The sequence below is a fragment of the Bufo gargarizans genome, chromosome 3, assembly GCF_014858855.1.
Source record: "Bufo gargarizans isolate SCDJY-AF-19 chromosome 3, ASM1485885v1, whole genome shotgun sequence".
Lineage (NCBI taxonomy): Eukaryota > Metazoa > Chordata > Amphibia > Anura > Bufonidae > Bufo > Bufo gargarizans.
Window position 1 is genome coordinate 30,183,115 of NC_058082.1, and position 25,882 is coordinate 30,208,996.

The following is a 25,882-nucleotide window of genomic DNA, read 5'->3' on the forward strand; positions in this document are numbered from 1 at the left end:
ATACTGCCCTGGCAATTTAGGGGCCCAAATGTGTGAGAAGAACTTTGCAATCAAAATGTGTAAAAAATGACCGGTGAAATCCGAAAGGTGCACTTTGGAATATGTGCCCCTTTGCCCACCTTGGCAGCAAAAAAGTGTGACACATCTGGTATCGCCGTACTCAGGAGAAGTTGGGGAATGTGTTTTGGGGTGTCATTTTACATATACCCATGCTGGGTGAGAGAAATATCTTGACAAAAGACAACTTTTCCAATTTTTTTATACAAAGTTGGCATTTGACCAAGATATTTTTCTCACCCAGCATGGGTATATGTAAAATGACACCCCAAAACACATTCCCCAACTTCTCCTGAGTACGGCGATACCAGATGTGTGACACTTTTTTGCTGCCAAGGTGGGCAAAGGGGCACATATTCCAAAGTGCACCTTTCGGATTTCGCAGGCCATTTTTTACACATTTTGATTGCAAAGTTCTTCTCACACATTTGGGCCCCTAAATTGCCAGGGCAGTATAACTACGCCACAAGTGACCCCATTTTGGAAAGAAGACACCCCAAGGTATTCCGTGAGGGGCATGGCGAGTTCCTAGAATTTTTTATTTTTTCTCGCAAGTTAGTGGAATATGAGACTTTGTAAGGAAAAAAGAAAAAAAAACCCATATAAACTCCCTGATCACCCCCTGTCATTGATCACCCCCCTGTAAGGCTCCATTCAGACGTCCGCATGTGTTTTGCGGATCCGATCCATGTATCCGTGGATCCTTAAAAATCATACGGACGTCTGAACGGAGCCTGACACGGGGGTGATCAATGACAGGTGGATGATCAGGGGTTCATAAAGGGTTAATAAGTGACGGGGGGGGGGGGGGTGTAGTGTAGTGTAGTGTAGTGTAGTGTTTGGTGCGACTTTACTGAGCTGCCTGTGTCCTTTGGTGGTCGATCCTAACAAAAGGGACCACCAGAGGACCAGGTAGCAGGTATATTAGACGCTGTTATCAAAACAGCGTCTAATATACCTGTTAGGGGTTAAAAAAATCTGATCTCCAGCCTGCCAGCGAGCGATCGCCGCTGGCATGCTGGAGATCCACTCGCTTACCTTCCGTTCCTGTGTGCGCGCGTTCACAGGAAATCCCGGCCCTCGCGAGATGACGCGTATATGCGTCGTCGTGCGCAGGGCTGCCGCCTCCGGACCGCACATCTGCGTTAGGCGGTCCGGAGGCTGTTAAAGACACCTGTCCACCCCACAGTCAGTCAGACGCCAACTACTACCATGGGCAAGACCAAATAGCTGTCGACACCAGAGACAAAATTGTGGACCTCCACGAGGCTGGAAAGAACTTTTTGGTCTAAACTTCACTTGTCGTGTTTGGAGGAAAAAGAAGGATGAGTTGCTTCCCAAGAACACCATCTCTACTGTGAAGCATGGGGGGATAACATCATGCTTTGGGGGTGCTTTTTTGCAAAGGGGACACGACGACTGCACTGTATTTGGCCCCCTGCACACAACCGTTTTTTTTCCCCTGTTTAGTGGCCGTTTTTTTGCGTTCCGTATACAGTCCGTATACCGAACCATTCATTCCGTTTATATATAGAACATGTCCTATTATTGCCCGCAAATCACGTTTTGTGGCTCCATTCAAGTCAGTGGGTCCGCAAAAAAACAGAACATATACGGAAATGCATCCGTATGTCTTCCGTTTCCGTTCCGTTTTTTTGCGGAACCATCTATTGAAAATGTTATGCCCAGCCCAATTTTATCAATGTAATTACTGTATATGCCATACGGAAAAACGGAACAGAAACGGAAACACAATGGAAACTGAAGAACGGATCCGTGAAAAACGGACCGCAAAACACTGAAAAAGCCACACGGTCGTGTGCAGGAGGCCTTAAGGAGAGGATGAATGGGGCCATTTATTGTGAGATTTTGAGCAACAACCTCCTTCCCTCTGTTAGAGCATTGAAGATGGGTCGTAGCTGGGTCTTCCAACATGACGACCCGAAGCACACAGCCAGGGTAACCATGAAGTGGCTTCGTAAGAAGCATATCAAGGTTCTGGAGTGGCCTAGCCAGTCTCCAGACCTAAATCCAATAGAACATCTTTAGAGGGAGCTGAAACTCCGTGTTGCTCAGTGACAGCCCCGGAACCTGACAGATCTAGAGGAGATCTGTGTGGAGGAGTGGGCCAAAATCCCTGCTGCAGTGTGTGCAAACCTGGTCAAGAACTACAGGAAACATTTGACCTCTGTAATTGCAAACAAAGGCTTCTGTACCAAATATTAACACCGATTTTTCTCAGGTGTTCAAATACTTATGTTCAGCAGTGCAAGACAAATTCTTAAAAAATCATACAATGTGATTTCCTGATTCTTTTTATTTTTTTTTTAATTCTGTCTCTGAGTGGGAATGCACCTACAATGTGAATTTCAGACCCCTTCATGATTTCTAAGTGGGAGAACTTGCTAAATCGCAGGGTGTTCAAATACTTCTGTTCCTCACTGTATATATAGTCATACAGTGGAGGAAATAATTATTTGACCCCCTCACTGATTTTGTAAGTTTGTCCAATGACAAAGAAATGAAAAGTCTCAGAACAGTATCATTTCAATGGTAGGTTTATTGTAACAGTGGCAGATAGCACATCAAAAGGAAAATCGAAAAAATAACTTTAAATAAAAGATAGCAACTGATTTGCATTTCATTGAGTGAAATAAGTATTTGAACCCCTACCAACCATTAAGAGTTCTGGCTCCCACAGAGTGGTTAGACACTTCTACTCAATTAGTCACCCTCATTAAGGACACCTGTCTTAACTAGTCACCTGTATAAAAGACACCTGTCCACAGAATCAATCAATCAAGCAGACTCCAAACTCTCCAACATGGGAAAGACCAAAGAGCTGTCCAAGGATGTCAGAGACAAAATTGTAGACCTGCACAAGGCTGGAATGGGCTACAAAACCATTAGCAAGAAGCTGGGAGAGAAGGTGACAACTGTTGGTGCGATTGTTCGAAAATGGAAGGAGCACAAAATGACCATCAATCGACCTCGCTCTGGGGCTCCACGCAAGATCTCACCTCGTGGGGTGTCAATGGTTCTGCGAAAGGTGAAAAAGCATCCTAGAACTACACGGGAGGAGTTAGTTAATGACCTCAAATTAGCAGGGACCACAGTCACCAAGAAAACCATTGGAAACACATTACACCGCAATGGATTAAAATCCTGCAGGGCTCGCAAGGTCCCCCTGCTCAGGAAGGCACATGTGCAGGCCCGTCTGAAGTTTGCCAATGAACACCTGAATGATTCAGAGAGTGACTGGGAGAAGGTGCTGTGGTCTGATGAGACCAAAATAGAGCTCTTTGGCATTAACTCAACTCGCTGTGTTTGGAGGAAGAAAAATGCTGCCTATGACCCCCAAAACACCGTCCCTACCGTCAAGCATGGGGGTGGAAACATTTTGCTTTGGGGGTGTTTTTCTGCTAAGGGCACAGGACAACTTATTCGCATAAACGGGAAAATGGACGGAGCCATGTATCGTGAAATCCTGAGCGACAACCTCCTTCCCTCTGCCAGGAAACTGAAAATGGGTCGCGGATGGGTGTTCCAGCACGACAATGACCCAAAACATACAGCAAAGGCAACAAAGGAGTGGCTCAAGAAGAAGCACATTAAGGTCATGGAGTGGCCTAGTCAGTCTCCGGACCTTAATCCAATCGAAAACCTATGGAGGGAGCTCAAGCTCAGAGTTGCACAGAGACAGCCTCGAAACCTTAGGGATTTAGAGATGATCTGCAAAGAGGAGTGGACCAACATTCCTCCTAAAATGTGCGCAAACTTGGTCATCAATTACAAGAAACGTTTGACCTCTGTGCTTGCAAACAAGGGTTTTTCCACCAAGTATTAAGTCTTTTTTTGTTAGAGGGTTCAAATACTTATTTCACTCAATGAAATGCAAATCAGTTGCTATCTTTTATTTAAAGTTATTTTTTCGATTTTCCTTTTGATGTGCTATCTGCCACTGTTACAATAAACCTACCATTGAAATGATACTGTTCTGAGACTTTTCATTTCTTTGTCATTGGACAAACTTACAAAATCAGTGAGGGGTCAAATAATTATTTCCTCCACTGTATATATATATAGTATATTTTTTTTATATATGTATATATAAGTACTGTTTCACTTTACAAGACGGATCTAGGTTTTAGAGGAACTAAATCAGAAAAAATATTTTATCAGACCTCGGATCGCGCTCCCATCCCATACCAGACCTCTGATCGCGCTCCCATCCCATACCAGACCTCGGATCGCGCTCCCATCCCATACCAGACCTCGGATCGCGCTCCCATCCCATACCAGACCTCGGATCGCGCTCCCATCCCATACCAGACCTCGGATCGCGCTCCCTTCCCATACCAGACCTCGGATCGCGCTCCCTTCCCATACCAGACCTCGGATCGCGCTCCCATCCCATACCAGACCTCGGATAGCGCTCCCATCCCATACCAGACCTCGGATCGCGCTCCCATCCCATACCAGACCTCGGATCGCGCTCCCATCCCATACCAGACCTCGGATTGCGCTCCCATCCCATACCAGACCTCGGATTGCGCTCCCATCCCATACCAGACCTCGGATTGCGCTCCCATCCCATACCAGACCTCGGATTGCGCTCCCATCCCATACCAGACCTCGGATCGCGCTCCCATCCCATACCAGACCTCGGATCGCGCTCCCATCCCATACCAGACCTCGGATCGCGCTCCCATCCCATACCAGACCTCGGATCGCGCTCCCATCCCATCCCAGACCTCGGATCGCGCTCCCATCCCATCCCAGACCTCGGATCGCGCTCCCATCCCTTCCCAGACCTCGGATCGCGCTCCCATCCCTTCCCAGACCCCGGATCGCGCTCCCATCCCATATCGGACCAAAAATAACTAAATTAACTTACCACTCCAGCTCTGGTTAGCACCACCACTCTCTAGATGCAGCCGCTCTTCTTGTTTTCACCGCTTCCTGGTCTCCTCCGGGGCCACACTGCACTGTTTCATCGCACAGCATCAGGTCATAGTGTGCGCACTATGTCCTGACACTGTTAGCAGTCAGCACAGTGCAGCGCAGGGCCTGCAGAAGATCAGGGAGCAGTGAGTACAGCCAGGGCTAGCAGTGCTACACTTACAGCTCCCCACGCCTACTGCATACTAATGAACGCTTCTATAATGGAGGCACTCTCTTGTATTTGCTTTATAAGAGGCAATGACATTTTCACCCACTTTTGGTGGAAAAAAAGTGTGCTGTATAAAACTAAAGCTGCTGTTCCAATGCTGCTGCACTTTCTGGTCCCAGACTTGACACACCGAATGACCTGGACTGACCGCTCAGCCAGTCACCGGGGCACAGAGGTGACCCGTCTCAGTGCCAGTGGTTGGCTGAGTAGGCAGTCCTAGCCATTTCCTATGTGTCACGTGGAGAGCATTAAAGATTAGAGCAGCATTGGAACAGCAGCTACAGGGGATCGGTGAGGTGAGTAATAACTCTCTCTTTTTTTTTTTTTTTTTTTAACCCAGTCTGCCCTATTTTTAATTTAAAGGGGTTATACCATGACTAATGTAAAAAATGAAAACCAGACATCATATAGGACATGACAATACCTTTCTAGTAAAGCTAGAACCAGCCCTGTACCTCCCATGGATCCAGAGATCTCCACACTTGTTGCTCTGCTAGATTTATATCAAGTTGGTGGCAGGTCGTTTCTTAAGAGGGCGTGTCCTGTAAGTTTAAACAGCTTCTAACAGAAGGTTTGGCGGGTGTCAGTTGAAGGATTGCACTGAGCATGTGTGACCACCTCAGTGAAGTGGACAGAAAGATGAGAAAAACAAGAAACACAATCATTGTGTTGAAACGTCACATCAGCAGCCCGTGTTTGGCAGCGGTGGTCACCTGTTGACACTTCATCAGTGGAGCTGTGTGAACAGAGACTGGTGGGGGACCCGGGAAACATCCGGATGGGAACCGCAATTCTTACACATTCAATATTTTGAAAAAGCCCCCTAACCCTATAGAAAAGGGATCTTACTAATCTGTTTCTAGGTAGAGCACTAATGACTCCACAGATGATACCCCGAACCCCCTCCCCTTTTCCAATTTTGCTACAGTATTGATCGGTCGTGGATAGTAGGTGGCCTTTAATACTTAGCAGCCAATACATCCCTGAGGGGGAGGATTGTCTGATTTCCATGGATTCGTTCTCCTCGGTCACAGCGCTTGTACCTGTCATTCATTCCGCAGACATGGAAGTAATGAAGCCTCTGATTGGAGATGAAGGATGTTCTGATGGGAACTCTGATGACGAGCAGTCCGCTCAGCGAGATTACCACCCGAACAAGGAGGACGACGGCCTGACGTATGTATAGCGGCTGCCAGCGATCCGTCTCTAATTGGGGGTTGTAGTGTTCGGTCTGTAGAGTACGATATAAATGTACTATGGTCGTGTCCAGTGGTCATGCCTCTCCCGTCCCCCCATACATGTTCATGCTGGCTCTGCCACTTATACCCTGTAGGGAGAGGGATGAAAGCCTCTGCCACACTCCTCTGGCAGAAGAGTGATCAGGCATATTGAAATCTATCAGCCCTGACATACAGCCAGGTCCATAAATATTGGGACATCGACACAATTCTAACATGTTTGGCTCTATACACCACCACAATGGATTTGAAATGAAACGAACAAGATGTGCTTTACCTGCAGACTGTCAGCTTTAATTTGAGGGCATTTACATCCAAATCAGGTGAACGGTGCAGGAATTACAACAGTTTGCATATGTGCCTCCCACTTGTTAAGGGACCAAAAGTAATGGGACAGAATAATAATCATAAATCAAACTTTCACTTTTTAATACTTGGTTGCAAATCCTTTGCAGTCAATTACAGCCTGAAGCCTGGAACGTATAGACATCACCAGACGCTGGTCTCATCCCTGGTGATGCTCTGCCAGGCCTCTACTGCAACTGTCTTCAGTTCCTGCTTGTTCTTGGGGCATTTTCCCTTCAGTTTTGTCTTCAGCAAGTGAAATGCAGCTCAATCGGATAAAATTAAAATTGTGTCTCTGTCCCAATATTTATGAACCTGACTGTTCAAGTTCAACCAAGGCGTAGGTGGGGATGTGAATTTTAGAAATATGTAGTAGTGAGACCCAGATTCTACACATTTTCATAAGCATCAATATTATTTACTTAAAAAAATATTTACTTTAATTATTTACCGTACTTAAAAAAAATTAAAAATGTATCTAGGCACTTTTTAAAACCACCCACTGTTCCTGCTGTGACCACGTCTGGAGGTGTCAGTTCCACAGATTCAGGATTCTTACAGTAAAGAAGCTTTGACGCTTCTGGAAACTGAAGTTTTTCTTCTCCAATCGGAGGCAGTGCCCCCTTGCCTTTTGAGCAGATTTTTCATGGAACAGTTTTTCTCCATATTTTTTGTATGGCCCATTTATATTTGTATAGGTTAATCATGTCCCCCCTTAGACGTCTCTTCTCAAGACTAAAGAAATCTAATTATCTGGATATTTTCTTGTAACTAAGGCTGTGTTACATAGAGCGATCATGCAGGCGATCGTCAGTAAGGAAGCGCTCCTCCCGGGCAATCGCCTACTCGTTAGTGGAGGAGACTGTTGCTATTACATGCAGCAATCTCCTCCATCGCTCTTCCTCCGACTGACTAGTTGTTCGCCGGCAGCAGACCGTGATTAGACACCAAAAGAATGATTTTGAAACTTGTTAAATGATTCCAGTTGCTCGTTAAATGAGCATTTGCTTGTTCGTCGGGTAATCGGCGGCAGTATTAGGCTGCTGGCACACCATGCCGTTCTGACATGCATTCAGGATACAGTTTTTTATTGGAACTAGCTGAAATTGATTAAATCATTTCCACTATGCAGAACACCAGGGTTTAACAAGGCTGCTAAACTAGCTAAATTGAAAACTGCATCCTGAATGCATGTCAGAACTGAACTTTGTGCCAGCACCCTTATACCGCCAAATCATCGCTAACGAACACTCATTAGTGATGATCTACCAGTCTAATAATACACCCTTACGACCCTCCAGGACCCTTATCAGTTTAGTCGCTCTCCTTTGTACTTTTTCCAGCTCCAGGGCATTCTTTCTATGGACTGAACTGGATATTCCAGATGAGGCAGCACAGTAGCAAAGGCTGCTGTGATGAGGCAGCAAAGCTTTGTAAAGTGGTAATATTACATTCTGTGCAGGGTAGATGTGGATGAGGTCTTCCAGACCTCATCCACACTCATTGTACTGTCATTTGCTGCAAATTTCTGTTGCATTGTCTGAATTCCACCTTAAACTGTTGCAGTTTTTTTTTTTCCTGATTGACTGCAAACTACTTAACTTGGATTAAATCTGTGGCTGTATTCTCTTCCTGCAGTTCCCCGGAGCTTTTCATTTCAGTGTATCCTTCTATAAGTGTTAATCGGAGTGTTCACGTAGCAAAAGATCGTAAGTTGCACCCGTTACCAGTGCATTTCCATTTCTGCCTTCTATTGTCTGCACTACACCCACTTCATCAGCCGAGAGCGCTGCAGCAGTGGATGACCCGATTTCTCTTCATGGCCTTTGTTATTACCTTTATTCTTTGACGGGAGAAGGTTTTTTTTCCCCTCCCCCACGACAGCACCACTGAGAGATGGCTCCGCCTCCATGGACAGGAAACCTGTAGCATAAAAAAGGTGGAGCCACTCTCCCACCTCAGTGAGGTTTCCTGTCCCTGGAGCAGGAGACTTGTAGCGTTTTCCTTGCAGGGACCCATGGCTTGGAAATCCTAGGAAAGCCTAGAGAGCCATGGGTCGCGCCAGCCCTTACCGGTATACCACTGAGGGACGGGAGTTGGTCCGGGCCAGCTGCTGCTCCTGGGGCTGAGGACACCGGTCCCTCAAAGGAGAGGCCCGAGTGTTGCCGCGATGCAGGCGGCGAGGGGGAACATGCCAAAGGGCAGACATCCCTGGCGCGCACCCAGCGAGGACTGCGGGCGGATGCCGGGCAGTGGAGCGTGTTGGAGCGCCAAACCGGAAGTGGAATGCCGTCAGTTAAGACGTGCGTTCCACTGACGACTTCCGGTTCCAGGCCGGAAATATAAGATGCCTATGCGTTCCAGCAAACCGGAACACAGCAGAGACGGAGATCGGAGGATAGCTGTGCTCTCACCCTGACTGAGGACGGCCAGAACTTCTGCCACACTCTTTTTTTCTTGCAGTACAGTGAGAAGGTTGGCGGCATCTTGAAGGCGCTCCCAGGGAACATGCGGAACTCTCAGAGGAGAGGTGCTGTTCCCTGTAGCATATTGATTCTTGTATCCTCTATACCTCCAGGGTTATTATGGAGGAGGAAAAGAGACCAGAGGAGACGGAATCAGAAAAACAGCCGGTATAGGACAGGCTTCGGATGGGGTAAGACACTGAGTTTTTTATGAAATCACTGATGTGTCCCCTTGTTTTCGTTATTGGTTTATAGATGGCAGCTAAGAAAGCCACATCTAAGAAAAAGAACAAGGAATGCGCTTTATGTAGATGCCCCTTGTCCACGTCCTATAGTAAGAAGTTATGCCAGGACTGTATTGAGAAGACCCTGGCGGAGGAATCCCCCAATCTTATGCGGGACATTAGTCTCATTAAGGCAGAAGTTAAGGAGTCCCATAAAACATTGAAGAAATCAAAGAAGGTGGTAGATAGAACGGACTCACAGCCGGAGTCTATTAGCGAGGATGATAGGGATGACAGGTCAGAAGATTCATCATTCGCAGAAGAAGAACAAGAGAAGAAATTCCTGTTTCCAGTGTCCGATACGGAAAAATTGTTAAAAACAATTAGAGCTACATTAGAGCTGGAGGACGTCAGGGAAGATAGGTCCGTAGCAGATGTAGTCTTTGAGGGATTACGGGAAAAAAAGAGAAGATGTTTTCCCTTACAGAAGAGCGTATCGGCCCTGATAGAAAGGGAGTGGAAGAAGCCTGATAAGAAGGCCTTCGTTAGTAAAAATTTTAAAAGGAAATACCCCTTCGAGGAAGAGGCTTCTACTTCATGGGATAAGGCGCCAAAGTTGGATGTGGCCATTTCTAAAGTGTCTAGAAAATCTTCATTGCTATTTGACGATATGGGATTTTTGAAGGACCCGCTGGACAAGAAAATAGACTCTTGCCTAAGGAATACTTGGGAAGCATCCACTGCCTCCTTTAGGCCCAACATAGCAGCAACTGTTACTGCTAGATCCTTAGCATTATGGCTAGAATGGTTGGAAGGTCAGTTAAGGGATAAATGCCCTAGAGACCAGATCTTAAATTCTCTACCGACCCTACAGAAAGCCGTGGATTTCCTGTCAGATGCCTCTGTGGAGGCAGTTCGACTAGCAGCCAGGTCTGCTTCCACCTCTAATTCCGCCCGTAGGGCCCTTTGGCTTAAGAACTGGAAGGGGGGCGACATAGCCTCTAAGCAACGTTTATGTAGCATCCCCTGTCAGGGACAGTTTTTATTCGGACCTGAGTTAGATGCCCTTTTAGAAAAGGCAGCTGATAGGAAAAAGAGAATGCCTCAGGAGTCTTCTTTTTCACAGTTTAGGCCTTATAGACGTCCCTTTCAGAATGTCCCCAGATCTCAGGGAAGAAGACAGCCGGGAGATAGAGATCAGTTTCCCAGGCCCAGGGGCTTAGGTGGTAGAGGTTTCATGTTTGGAGGTTCCTCTTCCTCTCAGAAGGACAAATCTTCAAAAAAATGACGCCAGACTACAGGTAGGGGGGAGACTAAAGTTCTTTCCCTCCGCCTGGAGAGAGGTCGCAGGAGAGTGGGTGAACAACATTATAACAGAGGGCTTAAGGCTGCAGTTTCGGGGTCATTGTCCTCAGAGGTTTGTAGTGACAAGAGTCCAGAAAATTATCGAAAGAGGTAGATCAACTAATAGAAAAAAGTGTGTTAGTTCCAGTACCAAGGGCAGAGCAGGGAGTGGGTTTCTACTCTACTCTGTTCTTGGTCAAAAAACCGGACGGATCCTACCGAACAATTATAAATTTGAAGCATTTGAACAAATACCTAAGGATAAAAAAGTTCAAGATGGAGACCATAAAATCTGCGATTCATTTAGTTTTCCAGGGTTGTTTTATGGCAGTGGTGGATCTAAAGGATGCATATCTACATATCCCGATGCATCCCCTTTTTCAAAAATTCCTAAGGGTAGCGGTTACAGAGGGTATCGGTATCAGACACCTTCAGTTCCAGGCTATGCCCTTCGGCCTATCTACGGCCCCGAGAACCTTTACCAAGGTGATGGCGGAGGTAGCGTCCTTCATTCGAAAGGAGAATATCTTATTCCTTCCTTATCTGGACGACCTCTTGATTATTGCAAAGTCACGGGAAACATGTCAGAAATCAGTCCAAACAGTGATTCGGATCCTGGAGCAGCTGGGGTGGATGATCAATTCCAAAAAATCCAGGTTGGAACCCAGCACAAGTCGGATATTTCTGGGACTTCGGTTGGATTCTCTACAACAAAGGACTTTTCTTCCAGCAGAGAAGATAGGAAAGATCCAGAACGAAGCCCGGAGTGCCCAGCAGAACCCAGAGATGTCAGTCCGAAAAGCAATGTCTTTGTTAGGGTTAATGACGGCCTGTATTCCAGCAGTCCGTTGGGCTCAGTTTCATTCCAGGATATTACAATGGGAAATTTTGAATTGGACAAAACAAAAAGAGATAACGTTAGACTCTCAGATATGTCTCAGCCAGAAGACTCTGATCTCCCTCAATTGGTGGTTGGAGGTAGAAAACTTAGACCAGGGCATTCCATGGAATTACCCCAATCCAGTGGTAATCACTACAGACGCCAGCCCTTGGGGATGGGGTGCACATTTCCAGGGTCAGTTGAGGCAGGGAATCTGGTCCCCGTTACAGAGACAGTTCTCGTCCAACTGGAAGGAATTAAGGGCAGTGTTGTTGGCTTTACGAACAGCCCTTCCAGAACTCCAGCACCAGCATGTCAGAGTCATGTCGGACAACAGAACAGTAGTTTTGTATCTGAACCGCCAGGGAGGTACCAGGTCCCTATCTTTAATGAGGGAGGCAGAGATAATATTCTCGGAATTCAAGGAAAAATTAACCCACATATCCGCCCTACATATAAGGGGGAAAGAAAATGTCCAGGCCGACTTCCTGAGCCGTCATCGTTTGAAGCAGGGGGAGTGGTCCCTGAATCCTTCCATATTTGCAAAGATTGTGGATCTATGGGAGGTACCAGAGATAGATCTATTTGCCACCAGGGAGAACAGACAGGTAGAAAGGTTTTGCTCCCTCAGTCCCTGCGAATCCCCTTATGGGGTAAATGCCTTCCTCCTGGAATGGAGATTCCATCTGGGATATGCCTTTCCCCCCCCTACAGCTCCTACCCAGAGTTCTCAGGAAGATAAGGGAAGAGAGGTCAGACATGATAGTCATCGCCCCCTTTTGGCCAAGGAGAGCCTGGTTCTCTCTACTCAGATCCATGTCGATAGCGGAACCATGGGTCCTTCCCGACATTCTGGACCTCCTAAAGGCAGGGCCCAGTAATGCATCCAGAGATAGGATCCTTACACCTTACGGCATGGAGATTAGTGATGAGCGGCAGGTGCCATATTCGATTTCGACGAAATTCGCGAATATTCGATAGAATATTCGTTTTATATTCGTCGAAATCGAATATTCGTCATTATGCTAGTTATTGCGAATAATATGCGATTAAAAAAATCGCATATGCGATTTTTTAAATTTTTTTTTTTTTTTTTTTTTTTTTTAAACTTAAAGGCTACTCTCCTATTGAAATCGCAAATGCGATTAATATAACACGAAATAATCGCATTTGCGATTTCAACGTAATTCTCAAATCCGACAGTACATTCTAGTATATGGAGACGTTCCCATGGTGATGGGGACGCTCCATGAGCATGGCATATAGCAGGGATCAGCAACCTTCGGCACTCCAGCTGTGGTGCAACTACAACTCCCAGCATGCACACCTCCATGGCTGTTCTCAGGACTCCCAAAGAAGTGAATGGAGCATGCTGGGAGTCGTAGTTTGACAACAGCTGGAGTGCCGGAGGTTGCTGATCCCTGGAATATAGCATTACTAAGTAAAAATCGCAAATGCGATTATTTCGTGTTATATTAATCGCATTTGCGATTTCAATAGGAGAGTAGCCTTTAAGTTTAAAAAAAAAAAAAAAAAAAAAAAAAAAAAAAATTTTTTTTTTTTTACTATGGTTGGCTTCAATGGTAGAATTAGCGAATATGACGAATATATTCGTTATATTCCACAAAACGAATATACGAATATATTCGTTATATTCCACAAAACGAAGATAACGAAGTATTCTGCATCTCAGTTATATCTACCTATTCATCAACTTCGCTAATTCTAGCAATCATATAGGAAAGTTTACTATAGAGACAGATAAGTATAATTCGCTATGCGATTATATTACTTTGCTTTTTTATATAAATAGATTATAATAATTATCAGGTATTATAATTATTCTATTTATATAAAAAAAAAAGCAGTCATATAATCGCATAGCGAATTATACTTATCTGTCTCTATAGTAAACTGTCCTATATGATTGCTAGAATTAGCGAAGTTGATGAATAGGTAGATATAACTGAGATGCAGAATACTTCGTTATCTTCGTTTTGTGGAATATGACGAATACATTCGTATATTCGTTTTGTGGAATATAACGAATATATTCGTCATATTCGCTAATTCTACCATTGAAGCCAACCATATTAAAAAAAAAAAAAAAAAAAAAAAAAAAAGAAAATCGCAAATGCGATTAATATAACACGAAATAATCGCATTTGCGATTTTTAACTTAGTAATGCTATATTCCATGCTCATGGGAACGTCTCCATATACTAGAATGTACTGTCGGATTTGAGAATTACGTTGAAATCGCAAATGCGATTATTTCGTGTTATATTAATCGCAATTGCGATTTCAACGTAATTCTCAAATCCGACAGTACATTCTAGTATATGGAGACGTTCCCATGGAGATGGGGACGCTCCATGAGCACGGAAGGCGGCAGAAGCGGCAACGGGCACTGACTGGAGCAGCCAGGAAGCCAGGAATCCAAAGGACAGGTAAGAACAACTTTAGGGAAGTGGGAAAGGAAAAAATATAACAATTAAAAAAAAAAAAAAAAAAAACAAAAAAAAAAACGAATATTCGAAATTGCGAATTTATAGCACTATATTCGAAATATTCGCGAATTAGCGAAGTGCCGATATTCGCGAAAAAAATTCGCGATTCGAATATTCGCGCTCAACACTAATGGAGATTGAGAGGGTGCACCTGATTAGGAAAGGCTTCTCTGAAGCCTTGACCTCCACCATTCTTAGTAGTAGGAAGAGGGTAACTAATACTATTTATGCAAGAATATGGAAGAGATTCCTTTCCTTTTCAGGTCTGGACACCGATGTTTGGCCTGAGAAGATTTCCACCAGGCAGGTCTTAGAATTTTTGCAAAGGGGTCTGTCATTAGGTTTGGCCAAGAGCACTCTGAAGGTTCAGGTTTCGGCCCTCTCGGGCTTAAGTGGTAGAAGTCTGGCCATGGATCCCTGGATAGTCAGGTTCTTTAAGGCAGTTGATAGGGTTGCACCTGTCAGGGGCCCCAAGTTTCCCCCCTGGGATTTGAACCTAGTCTTAAAAGCTTTGACCAGTTCCCCCTTTGAGCCCATTGTGGAAAGTTCTATTAAAAATCTTACATTAAAATTAGTTATGCTAATAGCATTAACTTCAGCTCGTAGAGTTAGCGAGCTTCAGGCACTGTCCATCAACTCCCCGTTTATGTCCATACGTGAGGATAGAGTGATTCTTAGACCAGATCCAAAGTTCATCCCCAGGGTACCTTCTAAGACTAACAGGTTGCAGGAAATTGTCTTGCCAGTCTTTTTTCCAGACCCTAAAACTGAGGAAGAAGATAGATGGCACTTATTGGATGTAAGAAGGTGTCTGATCCATTATCTGGAGAGATCAAAAGATTGGAGAAAAACCTCTTCCTTGTTAGTGTTATACGCTGGGGCTCGAAAAGGTAATACGGCCTCCAAGAGTACTATTGCTAGGTGGATTCCTGACCCCACGACAGCACCCGTCTAATTCCCTCCCTAAGGTGGTGGTTGGTGAAGAAATTCACGTGGTGTGATGCAAAAAAAAAAAAAAAAAAATATATATATTGTATTAACCAAAAGGGGAGTTCCTCTCATGCTCTGTAAACCCACTGAGGTGGGAGAGTGGCTCCACCTTTTTTATGCTACAGGTTTCCTGTCCATGGAGGCGGAGCCATCTCTCAGTGGTGCTGTCGTGGGGTCAGGAAAATCCGATTACCGGTAAGTGTAATCATAATTTTCTGTTATCTGGAGGCGAGGCGGCCGCGGATATTGAATAACTGAAGGTTATTTGGTCCGAAAGTTTGTATTAAATGGCATTTTTATATTTTATTTTCTTTCTATGCGGTGCGTGATCGAGGCCAAATCAGTAGAGGCAACTTTGATCTTAGGCACGAGCCGCAGACTCGCTCTTTAATATTCCTTTACTATTATTTATTATATAATATATTAATATTATTGTTAATTTTTGTAAGTATTTTTTATATATTGCAAAAACTGTCCTCCTTACTGCCACACAAAATTATTTGCAGTCGCTCTGAATAATATAATAGATTCTTGAGCAGATGACCTCCTCTAGATGATGTCCATATGGCCTAATAGTGTTTACGGATACAAAGAGTTAAACACCTTTAAAGGTGAAGGTTGGAGCTACACAGCGATCTTGGCTGCGACAGACTTTGAATGGTCTGTTTAGTACCTTGAGTGCACAAGGTTGTAATGTCCAGAATGAGCCGTTGTCTGGGGACGCTCATTTAGGCTGGATCTATACTTTGATCTTGGCTGCAAGACTTGAGGCGTAACAAACAATCACCGTGTAGCAGTGCAGGCATTGAACCAAATGGGGGGAAAAAACTAACTAAAACTAAAAAACTAAACAACTAATTTTATAATGTCCAGATTCCAATACTTCGGCGCTGCAGGATCTACGGAAGTAGGCCACCTTCACCACAAACAGATTCAGATATTCAGATCGCTGCTGTAATTGTCCCAAACATAAAATTCTAAAGAGGCAAGACGGCTCAGTTCCTACTTACCACTCCATGCGATCACATAGATCGATGCTTCCTGATCTCCTCCTTGGTTCCTTTCCAGAAGCACAACAGGTGGGATCCAAAGAGTGAAGTATTGCAACGAACAAGATGTTTTATTATACTTACAAACAATTAATAAAATCACGCATATCATGGAAAAACCAGATGTCCCGGCACGCCCGACCCAGGTTTCACTTCTCGCTTTTTCAAGGGCAGGTTGAACCACAGTGATTTCTGTGTGATCGTATGGAGTGGTAATGAGGGAGAACTGAGCCCATCTTGCTTCTTTGGAATTTTTGGGACATTGGCAGCGCGAATCTGAATATCTGACTTGAGCCAAATGGAATTGTAGGGTGACTCACAATATTCCGAGACCCCAAAGTTTCAATAATCCAGCAATGTTGGGTTGCTTGCAGTTTGGAGTTCATAGTGAGTCGCACCCATTCAGTTCAGTGACTGCACTGCTACTTTGCTGATTTATCATCTACCCACTGGATTGCCAGAACGGGTGACCCTGGTCTTCTGTTTTCACCCAGCTGCAAGATGGCGACTAGGAGGAGTTTGAATGAAGTGATGATGGAGCCCATGCCCTACGGCACCTTTTAAGAGTCTGCTTTGAAATTGCCAAGCATAGTGCTTGCTAGGGCCGTAGGCTTTAGATGCAGTGTGCTTGTTAGTGCCAAGGACATTAAATGCAGTGTTCTTGGTAGTGCTGTAGGCTTTATATGTGGTGTGCTTGTTAGTGCCATAGACTTTAGATGCAGTGTTCTTGGTAGTGCCGTAGACTGTAGATGTGGTGTGCTTGGTAGTGCCGTAGACTGTAGATGTGGTGTGCTTGGTAGTGCCGTAGACTGTAGATGTGGTGTGCTTGGTAGTGCCATAGGCTTTAGATGTGGTGTGCTTGGTAGTGCCGTAGACTCTAGATGTGGTGTGCTTGGTAGTGCCATAGACTTTAGATGTGGTGTGCTTGGTAGTGCCATAGACTTTAGATGTGGTGTGCTTTGTTAGTGCCGTAGACTTTAGATGCAGTGTTCTTGGTAGTGCCGTAGACTTTAGATGCAGTGTGCTTGGTAGTGCCGTAGACCAGTGTTTCCCAACCAGTGTGCCTCCAGCTGTTGCAAAACTACAACTCCCAGCATGCCCGCACAACCAAAGACTGTCCGGGCATGCTGGGAGTTGTAGTTTTGCAACAGCTGGAGGCACACTGGTTGGGAAACACTGCCGTAGACTTTAGATGCGGTGTGCTTGGTAGTGCCGTAGACTTTAGATGCAGTTTTCTTGTTAGTGCCGTAGACTTTAGATGCAGTGTCCTTGGTAGTGCCGTAGACTTTAGATGCATTGTCCTTGGTAGTGCCGTAGACTTTAGATGCAGTGTCCTTGGTAGTGCCGTAGACTTTAGATGCAGTGTCCTTGGTAGTGCCGTAGACTTTAGATGCAGTGTCCTTGGTAGTGCCGTAGACTTTAGATGCAGTTTTCTTGGTAGTGCCGTAGACTTTAGATGCAGTTTTCTTGTTAGTGCCGTAGACTTTAGATGCATTGTCCTTGGTAGTGCCGTAGACTTTAGATGCATTGTCCTTGGTAGTGCCGTAGACTTTAGATGCAGTGTCCTTGGTAGTGCCGTAGACTTTAGATGCAGTGTCCTTGGTAGTGCCGTAGACTTTAGATGCAGTGTCCTTGGTAGTGCCGTAGACTTTAGATGCAGTGTCCTTGGTAGTGCCGTAGATTTTAGATGCAGTGTTCTTGGTAGTGCCGTAGACTTTAGATGCAGTGTCCTTGGTAGTGCCGTAGACTTAAAATGGAGCAGTAGGGCAGATGCTCAACCACTGCAGTTCCTAGCCACAATTTTGTGGCTGGGAGTCCTCTTTTCTAGCAGTCGGTTGGGTTCAAGCAGTTGGACCGATCTAGCATTTATTCAGTGGGAAGATTGATGGCAAAGAGAGACTATGTAGCTGTGCAAAACTTTAAAGGCTGTGTCCCTATTTAGAAACATTTAATTTAAAAAAATGTTGCAACTTTGTAAATGGTCAGGAAACCTCACAACCGATGGGATCCACCTAAAATAAAGAACAGGAAATTGCTTACCTGACAGATCCCATGCCACCTCGCCGGTCCTCCCGGCCAGGCTATACTTAAACAGCTGTGGAGCTTATGTCACGCCGACAACACGTGACTGCTGCAGCCAATCACTGGCCTCAGCAGTGCACCTGATGAGACCAGTGATTGGCTGCAGCTGTCACGTGCATTGATGTGACATTGTGGCATCAGCAAGGTAAATAGAGTGCTGGCCTGGAGAACGTTAGCTTTGCCACGGGATCTGTCAGGTGAGTACTTCCCTGTTCTTTACTTCAGGTGGATCCCAGGTGTTAGTGTAGAAGATCTACCAGCTATTTGGCGGTAGGAGTAATCCAGGAGCACGGATTCTGCTCCAGCCACGGTGCCATAGAAATCAAAGACAAAAAAATTCAACTCCACCAGAAAAGTACAAACTCTCTTTTTTTTCTTTTCTTTTTTTTCTTTACTGAATAATTAAATAGTGAACAATCATGGCAACAAGTTTCACATACACAATGTTAATCCCTTATGCGCCCACAATTGTATGGAGCAGGATGCTGCAGTGAGCCCACTATACAGGTCCTTCTAAAAAAATTAGCATATTGTGATAAAGTTCATTATTTTCTGTAATGTACTGATAAACAGACTTTCATATATTTTAGATTCATTACACACCAACTGAAGTAGTTCAAGCCTTTTATTGTTTTAATATTGATGATTTTGGCATACAGCTCATGAAAACCCCAAATTCCTATCTCAAAAAATTAGCATATCATGAAAAGGTTCTCTAAACGAGCTATTAACCTAATCATCTGAATCAACTAATTAACTCTAAACACCTGCAAAAGATTCCTGAGGCTTTTAAAAACTCCCAGCCTGGTTCATTACTCAAAACCGCAATCATGGGTAAGACTGCCGACCTGACTGCTGCCCAGAAGGCCATCATTGACCCCCTCAAGCAAGAGGGTAAGACACAGAAATAAATTTCTGAACTAATAGGCTGTTCCCAGAGTGCTGTATCAAGGCACCTCAGTGGGAAGTCTGTGGGAAGGAAAAAGTGTGGCAGAAAACGCTGCACAACGAGAAGAGGTGACCGGACCCTGAGGAAGATTGTGGAGAAGGACCGATTTCCAGACCTTGGGGGACCTGCGGAAGCAGTGGACTGAGTCTGGAGTAGAAGCATCCAGAGCCACCGTGTACAGGCGTGTGCAGGAAATGGGCTACAGGTGCCGCATTCCCCAGGTCAAGCCACTTTTGAACCAGAAACAGCGGCAGAAGCGCCTGACCTGGGCTACAGAGAAGCAGCACTGGACTGTTGCTCAGTGGTCCAAAGTACTTTTTTCGGATGAAAGCAAATTTTGCATGTCATTCGGAAATCAAGGTGCCAGAGTCTGGAGGAAGACTGGGGAGAGGGAAATGCCAAAATGCCTGAAGTCCAGTGTCAAGTCCCCACAGTCAGTGATGGTCTGGGGTGCCATGTCAGCTGCTGGTGTTGGTCCACTGTGTTTTATCAAGGGCAGGGTCAATGCAGCTAGCTATCAGGAGATTTTGGAGCACTTCATGCTTCCATCTGCTGAAAAGCTTTATGGAGATGAAGATGTCATTTTTCAGCACGACCTGGCACCTGCTCACAGTGCCAAAACCACTGGTAAATGGTTTACTGACCATGGTATTACTGTGCTCAATTGGCCTGCCAACTCTCCTGACCTAAACCCCATAGAGAATCTGTGGGATATTGGGAAGAGAAAGTTGAGAGACGCAAGACCCAACACTCTGGATGAGCTTAAGGCCGCTATCGAAGCATCCTGGGCCTCCATAACACCTCAGCAGTGCCACAGGCTGATTGCCTCCATGTCACGCCGCATTGAAGCAGTCATTTCTGCAAAAGGATTCCCGACCAAGTATTGAGTGCATAACTGAACATAATTATTTGAAGGTTGACTTTTTTTGTATTAAAAACACTTTTCTTTTATTGGTCGGATGAAATATGCAAATTTTTTGAGATAGGAAATTTGGGTTTTCATGAGCTGTATGCCAAAATCATCAATATTAAAACAATAAAAGGCTTGAACTACTTCAGTTGGTGTGTAATGAATCTAAAATATATGAAAGTCTAATGTTTATCAGTACATTACAGAAAATAATGAACTTTATCACAATATGCTAATTTTTTTAGAAGGACCTGTATAGGTGACATGTGGCAGCTGTGTAATGACGGGGAATGGCGATCGCGCGGAACCCTGTCATTAAACCCCTCAGATGCCGCGATCAACAACGAACGTGGCACCTGTGACGTAAGGCAGAGGGATGCAATTCCCGCTGCCTTCCAATTGGAGCCCTCGGAGTCAAATCGCAGCACTCCAAATGGTCACCATTACAACCTAGGGCCTGCTGGAAGTTCCGAGGTCTGCCATGGTGAGCTTCCCGCTAAGCTGTGCACAAAGCACAGCTCAGCAGGGAGCATGTGAAAATCCTATTCACCCTAATAGATCTCGGTTAGAGTGAATAGGACAAGGGATCCCAGGTTATAACACACCAAAATATTAAAAGTTTAAATCCCTGACCTTTCCCAATTTTACATATAAAAATAAACAATAAAAAAGTAAACTTTGCATGCCCGAAAAATTTCCTGTGTGGATGCTGTAAAAAAAATGAAAAACCACTGATTTGCCATTTTTTTGTCACCTTGTCCCCCCCTCTTAAAAAAATAAAAATTGAATAACACTGATCAAAAAGTCGTACGTACCAATAAAAACTACAGTTGATCCTGCAGTTACTGAAAAGTTATGACTGCCAGAAAATGATGATGCAAAGAAAATTTAATTTTTTTTCTACTTTTAAAAAAATTTTTTTTTTTTAAGTAGTAAAATAAAAATACCAGTTTGGTATTGTGGTAATTGTATTGTGCTGCAAAATAAGAATGTCATGTCATTTTTAGCGCACAGTGCTTGCCGTGATGTCAAAACCTTGGCGCAATAGTGTTTTTTACCCACAAAGCTTTTTATTCCTGTTTTCCAATACAAGGCATGGTAAATAAAATGGTGCCATTACAAAATGCATCTTGTCCTGCAAAAATTATGCTCTCATATGGCTATAGTTTACATAGTAACATAGTTTATAAAGCAGACATTTGTCCATCCAGTTCGGCCTGTTATCCTGCAAGTTGATCCAGAGGAAGGCAAAAAAAAAAAAAAAAAACTGAAGTAGAAGCCAATTTTCCCCACTTTAGGGGAAAAAAGTTCCTTCCCGACTCCAATCAGAATAACTCCCTGGATCAACGACCCCTCTCTAGTAGCTATAGCCTGTAATATTATTACGCTCCAGAAATACATCCAGGCCCCTCTTGAATTCCTTTATTGTACTCACCATCACCCCCTCCTCAGGCAGAGAGCTCCATAGTCTCACTGCTCTTACCGTAAAGAATCCTCTTCTATGTTTGTGTACAAACCTTCTTTCCTCTAGACGCAGAGGACGTCCCCTCGTCACAGTCACAGTCCTGGGGATAAATAGATGATGGGAGTGATCTCTGTACTGACCCCTGATATATTTATACATAGTAATTAGATCTCCCCTCAGTCGTCTTTTTTATTAAAGTGAATAACCCTAATTTTGATAATCTTTCAGGGTACTGTAGTTGCCCCATTCCAGTTATTACTTTAGTTGCCCTCCTCTGGACCCTCTCCAGCTCTGCTATGTCTGCCTTGTTCACTGGAGCCCAGAACTGTACACAGTACTCCATGTGTTGTCTGACCAGTGATTTGTAAAGTGGTAGGACTATGTTCTCATCACGGGCATCTATGCCCCTTTTGATGCAACTCCTTATCTTATTGGCCTTGGCAGCAGCTGCCTGACACTGGTTTCTACAGCTTAGTTTTCAGTTCATTAACATTTCTAGGTCCTTTTCCATGTCGGTGTTACCCAGTGTTTTACCATTTAGTATGTACGGGTGACTTGCATTATTCCTTCCCATGTGCATAACTTTACATTTGTCAGTGTTAAACCTCATCTGCCACTTATCTGCCCAAGCCTCCAATCTATCCAGATCCCTCTGTAGTATTATACTGTCCTCATCAGTGTAAATTACTTTACACAGTTTAGTGTCATCTGCAAAAATAGATACTTTACTATGCAAGCCTTCTACAAGATCATTAATAAATATATTGAAGAGAATAGGGCCCAATACTGACCCCTGAAGTACCCCACTAGTGACAGTGACCCAATCTGAGTGTGTACCGTTAATAACCACCCTCTGTTTTCTATCATTGAGCCAGTTACTTACCCACATACAGACATTTTCTCCCAGTCCGAGCATTCTCATTTTATATACTAACCTTTTATGTGGTACAGTGTCAAATGCTTTGAAGAAGTCCAGATATACGACGTCCATTGATTCGCCGCTGTCAAGTCTAGAACTTACCCCCTCATAGAAACTGATTAAATTAGTTTGACATGGCCGATCCCTCATGAAGCCATGCTGATATGGCGTTATTTGCTTATTTTCATTGAGATGCTCCAAGATAGCATCTCTTAGAAAACCACAACAGATGTTAAACTTACCGGCCTATAGTTTCCGGGGTCTGTTTTTGGACCCTTTTTGAATATTGGCGTGTATTGGGGGTGTATGCCATCTGGTCCTGGCGATTTTAAGACGCCGCTGTACTTCTTCCGGGGTCATTCTGCATTTCATATGACAGTTTATTTTCTTCAGTGAATACAGTGGAGAAAAAAATATTTAATAGCTTTGCTTTCTCCTCATTGCTCTCTTCAACTTTCCCCTCATTATTCTGTAAAAGGCCGACACCTTCAGATTTATACTTTTTACCATTTATATAATTGAAGAACATTTAATGGTTAGTTTTCCTCTCTTTGGCAATTAATCTATCGGTCTCTAGTTTGGCTGCTTTTATTTGTCTGCTATGTGAACAAAAAAGCCAAAAAGTTATGGCTATTGAAAGATGGGGACGGAAAAAAAAAAATGCAAAAATGAAAATAGGCCCGGTCTTCAAGGGGTTAATCCCAGTGATTGTCCAGTTTTCCTCCTGAAGCTTGACAACCCCTTTAATTAAAGATTTCCAATTGTTTTGTGTATGCAGCTATGCGGTCCTGTGCATCTCTATGTTTACTAAATGTATATTAGCAAGAATTAGTGTCAGACATGTGAGGGAGCCCCAGGCTGCAGGAGGTACACAGTCTGTTACCATGACGACACATAGATCTGCACAGGAGCTGTAGGCAGAAAACAAAGGGAAATTTTAAATCGAGACTATTTGTTTTGTTGCTTCATGTATTATTTTAGATGCACTAGACGTAGGGGTGGGCAACCTGCGGCTCTCCAGCTGTTGTGAAACTACAACTCCCAGCTCTTCTCAGAACTATTATAGAAATAAATGGAGCATGCTGGGAGTTGTAGTTTCACAACAGCTGGAGTGCAGCAGGTTGCCTACTCCTGCAACGAGAGCAATACAATTTGTGCTTATCCTTTTAGATAAGAAATAGTTATGAAGGATTTGATTGGTGTATTTTTCTGTTCTTTTTATCAGGTTTGTTCAGACACTGATACACGTTTTAAAAGGGAACATAGGGACTGGTCTCCTCGGACTTCCTTTGGCCATAAAAAATGCCGGCATTTTGGTAAGTTCTTCTCCAGCCTTCCAGTATTTCCCTCACTTTCAGTTCTCTGTATACTGGTGAGTCCTAACTTTTCTAGAAGTTTAGAGGGGTTGTTCAAGGTTAGAAACTGCTGCCTTTTTTTTTCTCCTAGAAGCAGTGCCACTCTTGTTCGTAGGCAGTTTGTGGTGTTGCATTTCAGCCCTATTCATTTGATACAGCCTGTGTACAGGAGAGGCGCTGTTTCTAGAAAACAAAATGCAGCCTGTGCACAGGAGAGGTGCTGTTTCTAGAAAATAAAATGCAGCCTGTGCAGTTTGTGGTGTTGCAGTTCAGCCCTATTCATTTGATACAGGTTGTGCGAAGGGGAGGTGCTATTTCTAGAAAAAAATATATTTAATTCAGCCTGTGCACAGGAGATGTGCTGTTTCTAGAAAACAAAATACAGCCTGTGCACAAAAGAGGCGCTGTTTCTAGAAATAAAAAAGCAGCCTGTGAACATGAGGCGCTGTTTCTAGAAACATAAAAAAAGAAAAAAATAACAACACAACGTTCTGACAGGAGAGGTGCTGAGGCGTTGTTTCTAGAAAAGTAAATGCAGCCTGTGCACAGGAGAGGCGCTGTTCCTAGGAAACAAAATACAGTCTGTGCACAGGAGGTGCTGTTTCTAAAAATAAAAAAGCAGCCTGTGAACATGAAGCGCTGTTTCTAGAAACATTTTTTATTTTTAAAAACACAACTTTCTGATCCTACGCAATCCCTTTAAGATTCTATTATATATATAAAAATGAGTTTCTGTCTGTCTGTTCTTTATGCACGACCAAACGACTGAACCGATCTTCACCAAATTTGGCACACAGGTACATCAGGTGTCCAGGAAGGTTTTAGACCGGGTCACAGCTCTCTAGGACGTACCGTTCCTGAGATATTCCCCAAAAATGACCTACATTAGCCAGTACAAGCCTGTAAGTCTTTATCTTCAAATCCCAACTGCCATAAACACAGTTTTACTCCAGGTTTCCATAACAACCCAGACACTTTTCTTCACTGCTGTAGGTCAGCTTTAGGCTAGGGCTACAGGACGACAATAAGTCGCACGACACATAGGGCACAACTACGCTGCTACATGCATCCGTCTTGGATGGATTTTTTGCGACTGTCATGTTGCAGTCGCAGCATGTCGCAGTGCGACACTATAGCCTATCATTATAAAGTTTGTTGAGACAAAATGTCACACGACACGTTGTCGTGTAGCCTAGCATTAGATCGGCGGGCACTGTGGAGGTCACTGTTAAATGGGCGGGCGCTGTGGAGGTCACTGTTAAGGGGGCGGCCCTCTGAGGAAGTCACTGTCAAGGGATTAGGGTGCTGTGAAACTCTCTGTTAAAGGGGCGGGCTGCTGTGAAGGTCAAAGTTTAGGGGATGGGTTGCTGTGGAGGTCCCTTTTTAAAGTGGCGGGGCACTGTGGCGGGGGGCAGTGTTAAGGGGTGGGGGGCTGTGGAGGTCACTGTTATGGAGGATACTGTCAATATCTTTTAACGACACAGAAACGTTAAATGAAATAGATGAAATATACCCGTGGGAAGCCGGGTCCTTCTGCTACTCTCTTATATATATATATAAAAATGAGTTTCTGTCTGTCTGTTCTTTATGCGCAACCAAACAACTGAACCGATCTTCACCAAATTTGGCACACAGGTACATCAGGTGTCCGGGAAGGTTATAGACCGGGTCTCAACTCTCTAGGACGTACTGTTTTTGAGTTATTCCCCAAAAATTACCCACATTAGCCAATACAAGCCTGCAAGTCTTTCTCTTCAAATCCTAACTGCCATAAACACAGTTTTACTCCAGGTTTCCATAACAACCCAGCCATTTTTCTTTACTGCTTAAATGGGCAGGCACTGTGGAGGTCACTGTTTTTAAATAGGAGGGCACTGTGGAGGTTACTGTTATTAAAGGGGCGGGCACTATTAAGGTCCGTGTTAAA

General features: G+C 44.2%; 1 protein-coding gene across 2 annotated transcripts in view; it reads left to right on the forward strand.

The window, feature by feature from the left end:
* Window positions 1–25,882, forward strand: part of SLC36A4 (solute carrier family 36 member 4) — a 284,195-nt gene that overhangs the window by 37,351 nt on the left and 220,962 nt on the right. Inside the window, exons 2-3 of one of the 2 annotated variants that reach the window (XM_044286008.1) lie at window positions 6,292–6,406; window positions 23,826–23,916. In XM_044286008.1, coding sequence (XP_044141943.1) covers window positions 6,292–6,406; window positions 23,826–23,916 — 206 coding nt within the window. The remainder of the gene's footprint in view (window positions 1–6,291; window positions 6,407–23,825; window positions 23,917–25,882) is intronic. The other variant, XM_044286009.1, reaches the window with a different exon arrangement.